Source organism: Cibotium barometz, chromosome 20, assembly GCF_041138505.1.
Source record: "Cibotium barometz isolate CiBa-2024 chromosome 20, ASM4113850v1, whole genome shotgun sequence".
Lineage (NCBI taxonomy): Eukaryota > Viridiplantae > Streptophyta > Polypodiopsida > Cyatheales > Cibotiaceae > Cibotium > Cibotium barometz.
The window spans coordinates 41,534,697-41,548,302 of record NC_141065.1 but is presented as its reverse complement, the minus strand read 5'-3'; the positions used below and the strand labels follow the sequence as shown (position 1 = coordinate 41,548,302).

At 45.6% G+C, this 13,606-nt stretch overlaps 1 protein-coding gene across 1 annotated transcript in view; it reads left to right on the top strand.

Moving 5' to 3' along the window:
- Positions 1–981: 981 nt before the first annotated feature.
- LOC147627884 (paramyosin-like protein) overlaps positions 982–13,606 on the top strand; it is a 172,524-nt gene continuing 159,899 nt past the window's right edge. The window contains exons 1-3 of the mRNA XM_086814859.1: positions 982–1,225; positions 11,362–11,521; positions 11,613–11,690. Coding sequence (XP_086670985.1) covers positions 1,026–1,225; positions 11,362–11,521; positions 11,613–11,690 — 438 coding nt within the window. The 5' untranslated portion in view covers positions 982–1,025. The remainder of the gene's footprint in view (positions 1,226–11,361; positions 11,522–11,612; positions 11,691–13,606) is intronic.

Sequence of the window (13,606 nt, the reverse complement as noted above, 5' to 3'; positions counted from 1 at the left end):
AGTATATTTGCTATTTTTGAAGAGTCTTAATTACTACCACATTCGGGCTACGGTGATAAATAATTAATTAGTGCCCTTACGGGTGCTAATTAATTATTATGCCCCTAAGGTTTTAACCTAGTCCTAAGGTTTAAACCTTAGGGCCCTTATGTTTTAACCTAAGCAGTGCATAATGAAACGAAAAAAAATTCAACGAAATGAAAAAGACCCAATGCACAGAAATAGGAAAAAAACTTTCGTTGTCTCGCATTCTGTGTGTGTGTGTGTGTGTGTGTGTGTGGAGGCCATAGCCTCAAAATGGCCACCACAGCTTATGTGCATTTTATTCTCAACTGAGGTGGTTAAGGAAGGATCCAAAAAAACCTTGAGAATTCTAAAATTTTTAACGCCCCATCTCCTAAGGTTATACCACCTCAATAAATTAATTAATTGCCAAATAAAATTTGGCACCCAATAAGCACCCAAAACGTTTTTTTGAATGGTTATTAATTAAATAAACTTTTGAATCCTTAAAATAATTATTTTAAGCTTGTAAATTATAAGGTTCAAAATAGTATGTTTAAAAATTTAAATAGTATGTTTTATTTATAATATATATCCAGAAAAGAAAAGATACCAAACTTAAAAACATACTATGATTACCTAACATACTAAATTAAAAACAAAATATAATAACCTAGCTCTTGGTGCTTATAAATTCAAGGGCAAAGGGGCGATCTTCGATGTTGGGCAGGTGGGAAAGAAGAGGGAATTTGACGAAGGAGGCTCTCGCCGTTGAAGGAGGTGGGCGAGAGCAAGCAGTGTAGGAAAGGTGTATAAATTAATGCGAGGGTATAAAAGTAAGGTACTAGCGGGAGTTAATTACACCATTAAAAAAAAGCCTTAATTACACCATCAATAAAATTTGGCACCTATATTAAAGTACACATGAAACAAAAATAAAAAAATTACAAAATTACAGTAAATGGCACGGGTAAATAAAAATAAGCAGCACCATCTAGAGAGAGAGAGAGAGAGAGAGAGAAATGGAGGGGGGTGATGCTGCGGAGGTGCTGCAGAGGATCGTCGATCTGCTGGTGGCGGGGGGTTATTTCCGCGCGCGCATCTCCTCGCTCTCCCCTTTCGACAAGCTCACGGGAGGGCTCGCCTGGTGCATCACCGCCAGCAACGTCGACGTCGACTTCGACCTCTTCTACGACGACGATGCTACCCTCGGATACAAAATGTCAGTCATCCGTACGTGTACATATATATGGTTACCTGCATATGTATGCGTATGCGTGCTGTATATATGTGGTATCATGTTACCTTATCCCCTGCTCCATGGCATGAGTGTATAGCATGTGTATGTGGAGGTGGACGAGACGACAGCAGCAGGATTTGTATCTATCTTTATTTCTTCTTCTTTTGATGCGTATATCCTTCTGTAGTAACAACTTGGTTGCCTGCCCTGAGGCGGCATGGTCTCCAACGTGAAGGCGGTACAATTGAGGCCGCAAAGCAGCCCATGTCCAAGTCTGATGGGGTCATCCAAATTAAGTAGAGCAACCTGGCGGCTCCCGGTCCTGGCGTTGAAATCTCCCAGTACTGGGGCTTCACCCATGCAAGAGAACTCCATGATATCATTGTAGTGGTAGGAAAGGTGTAGAGAGAGCCGGCTGCATTCTATTGTGTTTTAATGCTGGCGGATGCGTGAACAAAAGGTTACTTCACGTCCAAATACTTGTACATGGCTGAAAACTGCACATTGAGGCTGCCTTCTTGCTCATCCAATTCTCGCCTATACTACTCTTGGCTTGGACTTTGCAGATATGGTACCATAGGTTTGAATAATGACCATGAACCGGTTACCAAAGGAGTATTTCTTCTACAGCATTAACAAATAGGAAAAACACACAAAGACTCGGGCATCTAGCCCACCACCCAACCATAGAGCTCTAGGCTCTTGGAAGATCTTGGGAACTGTGTGAGCAAGAGGGGGTTGTTTTGTTGCTGATTGGTGGAGTGTTTTGGACCGTACGGGAAGAGGAGAAGCAAGAGGAAGGCGGGCTGATTTGCTGGACAGCCACTTACAGGTTTAGTTCTTCATTTTTTCCCACCCACCCATCCTTTTCAATTACACCCCCGCAATGGCAGATTTACTTGAGATGGCTGAGAAACACGTGAAGATCCTGACGCTCCCCACGTTCCCAGTGGACCGTCAGGTGGACGGAACAACTACGACATATGGAAGGTAATGATGGAATCTGTTTTAGAGTCTTACGACCTTGTTGATTTCATTGTTGTTGGGGTTCCACGGCCAGAGTTAGAGGAAGGGGAGTTACTTTGTATTCGGAAAGAACATGAGGCACATGCACAGTTATGGAATCGTATCAATGCCAGAGTCTGTTCTTTCATTTTCCTCAATTGCACACCACCCACAGGTAATCAATCATATCAAGAATATGACGCTAGCTAGAGGTATATGGCAGCATTTGGCTTCTCTCGATAACAGGGTATCGCCCATGGAGAGGATCTCCTTGGAAGTTCAGCTGTGGGTGATGAATCCTGCAAAGTCGTCGACGATGCGGGAGCACATCAACAAGCTGCAGGTTCTTCAGCAAGAAGTTCTCCAGGCTGGGAAAGAGATATCATCAGAGGATATGGCCATAACGTTGCTGTCACATTTGTTCTCTCAGTACTCAGCATTTTACTCTTCGTTGATTACCAGTGGCATGCTCAGTACCATCACATGGGAGGAGCTTGTGCCCATGGTCTTGGACCAGGAGGAAAGATTCATGAACTCTCCACAGGGAGGAGGTTCGGAGGCCTTAACTGGCCAACGGTCGAAAGGCCGGAATAACAACAACAAGGGCAAAGGGAAGGCTTCATCGGAGAAGTCTTTGAGAAGAAGCCCGACGCAGACCGAGAGAAACTGAAGGCCGAGAGGATCTGCAATGATTGTTGCGAGAAAGGCCACTATTGGAGGAAGCGTCCTAAGCGAACTGGGAAGAGTGCTGATTCTTCAGCTTCAGCTCTGCAAAGACTCCAGTCTTTGTGCACTTAGAGATGATGGACTCAGAGAGGCAGTTGGCTTCACCGCAAAGGATACTCGGGAGTGGATTCTTGACAGTGGTGCTTCCAGGCACATGACTTCTTCCCGTGACTTCTTTTTGGATCTGAAACGGCAGTCAGGTCGCATTTTCATACACATTGACTTGTGTGGACCTATGCAGACACCATCCTTGGGAGGTTCTCTCTACTTCATGCTGTTGCTTTATGATTGTTCCAGATTCACATGGGTCTATTTCCTTTCTCCGAAGGACCAATTTTGCTCGGTTCAAGGAGTGGCATGTGATGGTGGAGAAAGAGTCTGGATTGCAGCAGGTAAAGACTCTCCGGGCTGACAAAGGAGGTGAATTCTCTTCAAATGCTTTTGTGAGATTTTGTGCAGATCATGGCATCAAGAGGGAACTAGCCAATACAGGTTCACCACCATCAGAGAATGGAGTAGTAGAATGCAAGAACAGGACTGTGGTGGAGATGGCGAGGATGATGCTGGAGCATCGTGATCTTCCTCGTCCACTTTGGGGAGAGGCTGTGGCTACGGCTGTCCATATCCTCAACCGGTCTTTGAGGACTTTTGTACCTAACATGACTCCCTTTGAGGCATATTTTGGCAGGAAACCTGTGTCTCCCATTTCCGTGTGTTTGGGAGCGATGCGTATGTTCACATTCCGAAGAAGCAGAGGGGGAAGCTCGACTCCAAGTCCCAAAAGCTTATATTTGTGGGATATAACTCTCTTTCCAAGGGATACAGGTTGTTTGATCCAGAGAGGAATGAGATTGTTGTCAGCAGGGATGTCATGACCTTGTGACATTGGTACAGCATAAGTGTGAGCATGGTGGTCAGTGAGTAAGTTATATACTTCACGATTCATACTTGGGTGGCCAGACAAAAGGTAACATGTGTGGACAACCCCATGTGTGAAGGGGGACCAAGGGATTAAAGTTTTTAAGGTATGAACCTTGGGTGGCCCCTAGGAAAGTTCCAATAAACTTTATGAGGCCCCTAGGATATTTATGGGGAGAGGGGGCTACTCCATTTTTAGAGTACATGCATCTCTCTCTATCTCTCTAGCTTTTTGGAAATCAGGAAGGTTGTGGGCAAGCTGCGCTTCTTTGCCTGATTGCTGTACTACAGAGGGTACAGGAACTTATTGGACTGGTTTCAAGAGGGAGATCATAAAGGCTGATTGCTGGCTGTGCTACAGCACAGAGATTCAAGACTCTTTTTTCTTTCTCTATCTCTCTCTAGTTTTTGAAGAGTTGGTTGGCTGCTGGCTGCAGAGCAAACAGGAACTTTCAGGTTCTCTTTTTTCTCTCGTTTGTTAGCTGAGAAGTGTGAACTGTGAGAAGGGAACACAAGGCTGGACAGCAGGTTCTCTCACTAGTTTTCTCTCTCCCGGCTGCAAGACAAGAGGACAGGACAATTTGGGGCTCTTCCTCGTGTCTTTTCTCTCTTGTGGAAAGTGACATAAAGACTGTAAGTTTCTCTTTCTTTGTGAGCAAGTGGGACTGCAGGTGATGTCTTATGGAGTCTCTCTTTTCACTGGCTCAAGACTGTTCTAGAGTGGTTCTTTGTGGCCTTTTGTGAGAGGAAGGGTTTGGTAGTTCAGAGGGTGGAAACAAGACAAGATTGTGGCTATTTTGGATGAGTTTGTGGACTGGTGGACGCTTGGAGACAACTCCGTGAGCACCGCCTCCCCACGCCCATCACATGCCTGGACACTTGGTACTCATATTCACTCTCTCTTTACCAGCCATCTCTACTCGCCCACCCCATGCCACCCCACCCCACCCCACCCCACGCCACCCCCGCCCCACCTCCTCCAATTTCTTCACACCAGGCATGGTTGTAACTATTTGGTCTTCCCTAGCTCTATTCACATGATGGAACCCTTGCTTGGACACTAGATTGGTAGAAGGCGGCATGGGGACATGGACCATAAGGTTTGCACATGGAAAAGCGCGAGTTTTGGTCAAAAAGCAGAGATAAGCAAAAAGTCAAACTGAGTTGACCACAAGCTAGGAGCATCATTGGCAAGAGGAGATTGAGCTAGACCAAAAAACAAAAAGCTGCTTTTTCAAAAAGCAGCTCTAGGGCAAAAAAGCAAGGCCCTAAAGCCGGAAAAGCAAAGCACAAAAGAACTCTTGAAAAGCTGGCCTTATTTGAGTAATATTTTATTATTAAAAAGTAAAAGAGCAAAAGCAAAGCAAAAAGGTAAAAGCAAAAGCTTGGCTAGCTTTTTGGCAAAAAGCAGGACTCCTCCTCTAGTATAAAATAGGCTTGAACCTCTCTTGAAGCATCATGGAAAAGCAAAAGCTTGGCTAGCTTTTTGGCAAAACGCAAGACCCCTCCTCTAGTATAAAATAGGCTTGAACCTCTCTTGAAGCATCATGGAAAAGCAAAAGCTTGGCTAGCGTTTTTGGCAAAACGCAAGACCCCTCCTCTAGTATAAAATAGGCTTGAACCTCTCTTGAAGCATCATGGAAAAGCAAAAGCTTGGCTAGCTTTTTGGCAAAACGCAAGACCCCTCCTCTAGTATAAAATAGGCTTGAACCTCTCTTGAAGCATCATGGACAAGGCGTGAAGTTCTTCATCATCATCTTCGTGGAAACTTGGAGCTTGTCATCGCCATCGTATCGTTGTACCATCACCGCTGCCCACCGCTGCCGGTGGTTGAGTGCGCTGCCTACCACCTGTCAGCGCCGCCTGGTTGCTGTACGACTGTTTGCGCCGCCATCTACTGAGCGCTGCAGGTACAGAACTGTGCTGCCTTCCTAACCGTTGCTGACTGGACTGGACGGTTGTTGTTGCCGCCTACTGCCCGCCGCCACTTGCCAGCGTTGCCCCCCCCTGCTTGTGTGTTGCCGCCTGTGGGCCACCTCCGACACCGGTTGAGTTGCCGCTTGCGCCACTTGGTTGCTGGCTGTGCCTGCCAGCACCGCCGCCGCCGCCAACTATTGCTAGCGTCATCGTTGTTATCACCACTCTCTTCGGCCTCTACATTGATGAGATCTTGAGCTTCATTGATAGATAAGGCGGGCTAGGCGCTCCACTTGCAGGCATATTGATTCCCCTCCTACTCCACACAGATGACATTGTGCTTATATGAGATTCAACTGAGGGGTTTCAGTGACACCTAGATGCTATGCAGGTTTTCTGTACACAACGAGATCACTATTTACCTTGGTAAAACCAAGGTCACGGTCTTCAACACCTCATGCCCCTACACATCCAGTTGAGCTTCAGGTACAAGGGAGCCCCGGTGGAGATTGTCCCATCATGTGTACCTCGGAGCTACTTTTAGTGGCCCCTGCTTTACCATGGCCACAACAGCACACACTAGAGTGACACGAGGATATGGAGCTTTGGCCCTCCTTGAGCGATAGTGCTTTCAGGTCCATTTCCAAGAGCCCAAGATGAAGGGTTGGTTCTTGGGCATCCTCGTCACACCAGCCTTGATGTATGGAGTACCTTTCTGGGGACTAGATCTCTTAGAGGAAGATTGGTAGTGTGTGGAGAGGCCCGAGGTCATGATGTTCTCTCGCATGATTTGTAGCGAACCATCGGTCCCACGTGCGATCATTTAGGCAGAGTTCGTGGTGGTCCTGATGGTGGTGGATGCACTTTACCTACCTACCTCCACATTGATAGAATGTGCAGCGGAAGAAGGGAAAGTGGAAACACAGGAGAGAGAGTGAGAGAGAGAGATGGAGAGGAAACACAGGTGAGAACCTGCTCTCAATATCATCACCAAAAGGAATACGTCTCGAGGAAGAGGGGAAAATCTCGTAAGTGAGGGACTGCAGCTAGACAAGCTAGGCAAGCAATGAAATATGAGGGAGGCATGCCGGCTATATATACCTCTACATGAAGGCAGCCGCCGACTGGTGATAAATATCTCCACGACTGGGAAAAATACCCAATACCATAAATGGGGAATAAATATGGGTAAAATACATGTGAGGGGTGACCAGCCCCTCAGACTAACATGGTCAGTCCTAGAGGCTAAAATAGGACACCAAATAGGAAGCCAGCAAGTAGGGGATGATGTCTAACACCCCCTCTCAGCACCGGATGCTGAGCAAACTCGAAGAAGCCAGAGACGCTGTCCTCGATCAAAGATGAAAGACTGCAGAAACAGGTACCAAGAAAGCTCCACAAGCAATCTCCTCAGCAACTCAGCTACAAAAGCAACAGAACAAGCTACCAGGTACACCGCTCCTCTGGAAGAAAACAACCATATAGGTTGCGACGTGCTGCTCCAAATAATGGTTCCAAACCCAAGTGTAAGAACACTCCCCAAAGTTGAATGTCGTGTTTCCAGCCTAGAGAAGGTATGAAAAACCTCATAACCAACCAAGATCATATCCTGTAGATAATCAATCCTGGGAGAAGCAAACTGCTCCTCACTGGAAACCTCAAAAGAAAGAGAGTCAATTTGCTCCAACTCTGTACCAAGAGTAGCCAAATGCTGCACAAGAGCATCCTCTGAAAAGATCGGCATTGCAAGATGTAAAGACTCTGTAGAAAATATGGGGTCCATTTGTGCAAACTCCATAACATGAGTTGCCCAATGCTGTACATAAGTACACACCATCGAGGTGGGCATCGCAAGATGAAAGGACTCCACATCCCCCTCTGAAAAAAAGATATCGTCCGATTGATATAAGCCTAACCTGATTCTGATCCAAATCCAAAAAACTCTGGAAGTACCATTGTGCCCTAGGCACGGTTAGCAACCACCGATCCAAAGCATCCCATTGGGTCCAAAAAAGCATCCTCCAAAACAACAAGCCTACAGAACTGGTAGGGGGAGGGGCATCCTCAGAAGCATCACAACAAGATGCAGAGATAGACTCCTCACAATGAGGAAGGGAAGCAAGAATATAAACTGCAGTGGTAACAAAGTCCTCAAAAGCATCACAAATAGTAGAAGACTGTTCCAGAAGTAGAACCAGATCCGAAGAATCAGCAATAAATAAAGGATCCATGTGAAAGGATCACACCGCAAAGGGCAAAACACCCTCCTTGTTCTGCAAATACTGCAAAGAACACAAGCTCGGACAAAATAAACTCCGCTCAGGATCTCTGAAAAGATCACTGCTCTCCTCCAGAAATCTGTAAACTCCAGTCACAAAAGAAAGTCTCCACAGATACAAAACAGCTCCCAAAACTGATCCTGAAGTGAAGTAGGTAGGGAAAGGCCCCCACTGAGTGTAGAAAACTCCTGTGGGAAGCAAAACTCAGCCAAAACTATCCAGCAAAAATAGCACTCCACCGCCAACAGAAGGCAAGGATCATGTAGAAACCGGGAAACCGTGTAGGCCAGGAACAAAACACAGGTATAGATGCTCCAAAATCAGCAAAACATTGACTGAAATCTGAAATTCAGAATCCTCCTCAAGTACCAAACTGCCTCCAAAGCCACAATCCAAACAAGAAACCCCCTCTGCAAATGATTTGTGTCCACTGGAGAAGAAAACGCAGCCAAACAAGGGCTACAAACCTGAAAATTCAGGTCAACCAGTGTCCACACCTCCTATGAGGAAAAACGCTGAAGAGAAGGTACCTTCGGGTCCAACAGATGAAGCCCAAGTGAAGGTAGAGCTACTAGCAAGATCGGTTCAGAAAAATGCAGCAACCATGGCTGCCAATCTGAAAACGCAGAGGTATAAGGGGCTACAGAACGGGCTGAATATGGAAACGCTGAAGCCTCAGATCAAGAACTGCTGCAGAGAACAATCGGGGGGTGGGAGGGATGGCAGAAGATAACTAGAAAGGATAGGCAAAAGGGAGCCTAGAGAGCTCCAAGATCAGGGCTGGGAAAGCAAGCCCAAACAGGCCAAAAACGCAGCCTGTTTGGGACAGCTATGTTGCTGTCCAGTCCTGAAAAAAATGCCTGAGAACCCCTGGAAGGTGCCACCAAGAAGGACAGGTATGCTGTCCAGAAAAAACACCCTTGTCAGATTGCCAAGAACTGACGCCCTGAAGAGAGGAAACTGCAGCCCACTGGATGGGTTTCAATCAGCCCTTGAAGAAACGCAAGCTTCAACGCATGAACACAAAAAACGCAGATCTGTCCATGGGCGGAAAAGCACAGATATGAAGAGGTAGAGGAGGGAGCATCCAACGCTGAAAATCACTGGCGCTCTGATACCATGATAGAATGTGTAGCAGAAGAAGGGAAAGTGGAAACACAGGAGAGAGAGTGAGAGAGGGAGATGGAGAGGAAACACAGGTGAGAACCTGCTCTCAATATCATCACCAAAAGGAATACATGTCCTGAGCAAGAGGGGAGAACCTCGTAAGTGAGGGATTGCAGCTAGACAAGCTAGGCCAGCAATTAAATATGAGGGAGGCATGCCGGCTATATATACCTCTACATGAAGGCAGCCGACTGGTGATAAATATCTCCACGACTGGGAAAAATACCCAGGACCATAAATGGGGAATAAATATGGGTAAAATACATGTGAGGGGTGACCAGCCCCTCAGACTAACATGGTCAGCCCTAGAGGCTAAAATAGGACACCAAATAGGAAGCCAACAAGTAGGGGATGATGTCTAACACACATCAGCACGATGAGTCCCCACAGGTACTCAAGGCTTGCCCTGGACGACTCATGAAAGCTTGCACGTGAGGGTGACACTGGAGCATGGTATGCTTGCGTTTCCACCTGGTTTTGAGGACACGGGCTCTAGAATCCAGATGACCACATCCCACCTCTTCAATACTACTTGGTCTCCCCTTTTCTCCAAATCTCCCATGGGGACGTCAACCAGATTATCTAGTTCGACCTCCTCAGCCTCCACATACACAGCACATGGATTGCACCTTAGGAGCTCCCACCGAAGATGCACTTCTATAGAGATCATTTCCCCAGGCTTATAGTGGATGGCACGAGGCTACTTTGGTATTCACATGTCACACGCCATGCGGATCGCGATTGGCCAGCTACGGGTATCCTCCCACCCCCTTTGGGTGGAGACAAGGTGCGTAGAGCACATATCCAGAGATAGAGAGCTCATATGGAGACCTCGGGAGGAGAGGATCTGCAGATTATGACACACAGGGGTCGAGATAGAGGAGCACTATACTTGCCACTGTCGAGTGTACTATGAGATCCGCGGGAGGTACCACTGTTTCTTCCGTTTGACCCATTATCCAGGATCATGGACTTCCTGGACCAGCGTGACTGGGACTCTTCCTACTGGAGCTTTGTAGACACAGAGAGAGACTCTCTCGAGAGTGTTGGCCATAGCCAACACCCCTCCTTCCTTGCTACGCGACCATCACCAGTATCTTCCAAGCCCAAGGGGAGGATACCGGCATAGTGAACCCCATGGGTCCACCCCAGGATACCTCAGCTCCGCGCTGTCCCCGAGGTGTCACTTCGGAATGGGCTTGTGCACTTCGACCTACCTGGCGTCCCCAGTCCATGGGTGACGGGACACCGACCACAATCCTCCCATCAGCTCCAGATCCAGGACATGCTACACCGCCACCACCACCTTCTCACATACCGTAATAGAAGGGGACCTCTTGGCCATAGTGAGTAACCCCATGCTTGACATACTTCTACTAGAGGATTATGTGCCCCTAGTGCTTCGTATTCTTAGGCACTCCATGATGAGATTCTATTGTACTAATGCTTATATATCCCATGTACTCCCGCATGATGATCATTGTATCAGCCTCTACTCTCAGAGAGCTATGTTAGTTGCACGTGTTTTGTTTTCCTTTTCCATGATGAGACATACCATGGATAGCATTGTATCACTTTGGTCTTATAGACCCATTGGGTCTTTAGAAGATGTTTAATATAACTTTCTTTCTCATTGATCTGCATTTATTGCTGTGTATATTCATTCATGCAATATACAATAGAATATGTCATTCTGCCTTGTCTCTTTTGTATTTGCATTTCAGAAATTAGAATGTCATGCAATATACAATAGAATGTCATTCTGCCTTGTCTCTTTTGTATTTGCACTTAAGAAATTAAGTCATGTGATTAGCATTAATTAGCAGCTTAGTCAGCATTCTAATTATGGTTAATCTAAGCACACTTCCTTGACGCTTGCTCTTTAGCACTTTGAACTTTAAGCTGACGGCATCTTGTATTGACTGCTCTTTGGTATCATGGAGTCAGCAAGGCTGGGAGAGGCAAATGTTACTTGGTTATGTTTTCTTCCTTTTCTTTTGTTCATTGGCTCTATAGTAACCTTGACCCAATCATCATTCTAGAAAAAAAAGAGTTCAAGTACAGGTCAGCTTTCATATTGTGATTATTTTTTCTTCATGAATTTAGCAAGGTTGGAGAGGCAATTGAAGGGGCATTACAGAAGATGGAATGTCCCTATCCCCTTCAAGCACACCAGATTCAGGGCTTGGATTATCAAGCTGTTTATCCGGTTGTGCAGTGGCTAGTGAAGCGCGTATTAACCACACGTGAAATGCTGGGTGATCAGGTTGTGCCATAACCTACGTAAATGTTCCTATGCCTACTCTAAAGCATGCCCTTGCTGTATCCTGTATATTAAACAGTTTTTAGTTTTCCAGCTTCGCAGGTACTCCCATTGGTGTTTTCGTAGGAACTATGAGTTTCCTGAAGATAAAACATCAGAATTGAGACATGAGGTACATCTTCCACCTTCTCATCTCTTTTATTCCTCTGCAAGCATGGCACTGCTTTCTTGCTTCAATGTGATGAAGGCTTATGGAACTTTACCAAATTTTATGATCTTACAGCTGTTTTGGATGACCAAGAGCTCCATAGAAGCCCTGCTAATATATATAATACATATTAGATGCTGAAAATCCGCTTTTAATTGGGTTATGTAATAGCTTATTAGGGAGATGTTTGTCCTATTATGTATTATGGGAGCTCTCAGATGGAGGGCACAACTTTTTGTCAAGGAGGTCTTGAGGCATCCTCCTATTGTGATTTATCTAACCAGACATTCAGGAGTCTGAACATGTTTTTGTTAATGTAATTCAAAAGGCTCCCTATACTTAGTAATGAGCATGAGATATCTGGGTGGGTTATGCCATCTCACATGCATGCGCACGTACACAGATTTTTGTACTTTTATCCCCAAACACTGCAGTCAGATTGTTTGTGTGTGTGTGTGTGTGGTCACGTGCATGTGTCCATGTATGCAAGTGTACATGTGTGAGCTTTCCTTGAATGTCTTTAGCAATACTCATGCCAAAACAATCCCAGATTCCCAGTGGAGGGTTATGCCATGTGCATGTGCACAGAGTTTTGCACTTTTATCCCCAAACACTGCAGTCAGATCAGTTCTAAAAAATGTTTGTGTGTGTGTGTGGGGGGGGTTCATGAGCATGCGTCATGTATGCACGTGTGCATGTGTGAGCTTTCCTTGAATATGTCTTTAGCAATACTCATGCCAAAACAATCCCAGATTCCCAGTTGAGGGGTCAAACATAAGTCATGGGGAAAGGCGTTAAATTCACTTCCTAATCATTGCGCCATCTCCAAGTTGCTCAACTGTTGAGAAAAGTAACTCCAACCAGATCAGTGGGAAGTTTATCTGTGAGACAATGTCTTGCTAGACGTGATCCCTCCATAATGATTAGAATAGTATGCTGATTGAAACAACTTCATGTGGTATTAGTATATTTCCAAGCAAAACAATCCTTAAACTCTTTCAAAAGGTCAATCAAATTCCTTTCCTCCTCTGGTGTTAGATCCTTAGCAATAAATATCGAGTTGGGGTCATAATATCGACTTGTTTTTCCTGTATTGGTCCATCATGTGATACTCCTTGATCATCCTTAAAAGTGTTGAGCTCTAAGTCAAATGATAGTTTTCTTATCATTAGGATATGATTTGAAACTATTAAGAACTTGCCTTAGATCAGCAGGCTCTTACTCAGTGTCAGCTTCTGAGAAGACAGGAGCAGAAAAGCAATAAACCTTATATATTTATCTACCAAGGAAGGTTCTAGCTACTTTATTGTATAGGAGACTTGAAAGAGTGTGCACAGAGCAGAAGCAAGATGAGCACTAGAGTGTGCTAAACCGAGACTGCAAGAGAGAGAGATACGAAGCTAATAATCAGTGAAAGAAATCCAGAGCAAGAGACCAAAGTGTCTCATAAGTGAAGGATACAAGAGAGAGAGTGTGTCAACACATGAACCATACAACTCAGAATGATCAATGAATGAAAAGGGGAGAGGCCAGCCCACCTATTTACAAGTAAGAAGGGGCTGGTCGACAGGAGCATAGGAGCTGGCCGACTAGGGCATGCTCACCCGGCCTGGGAAAAATACCAAGAAAAAAGGAGAAAAATGTGGGAAAAATACGGGTGGCCAACCCGAGGGCCATAAAAGGGATCAAATATGGACAAATACAGGGGCAGCATATGGGGATGAATACAACATATGGGGATGAATATGCTAACACTTCCTCTCAGTAGTAGATGCTAAACAAACTCCAAGAAGCTGAAGATGAGGAGCCAAGGAAGCGTGAGACACCGGCTTGGTGAACAAATCTGCTGCATTCTATGCTGAAGGATAATACTCCAAATG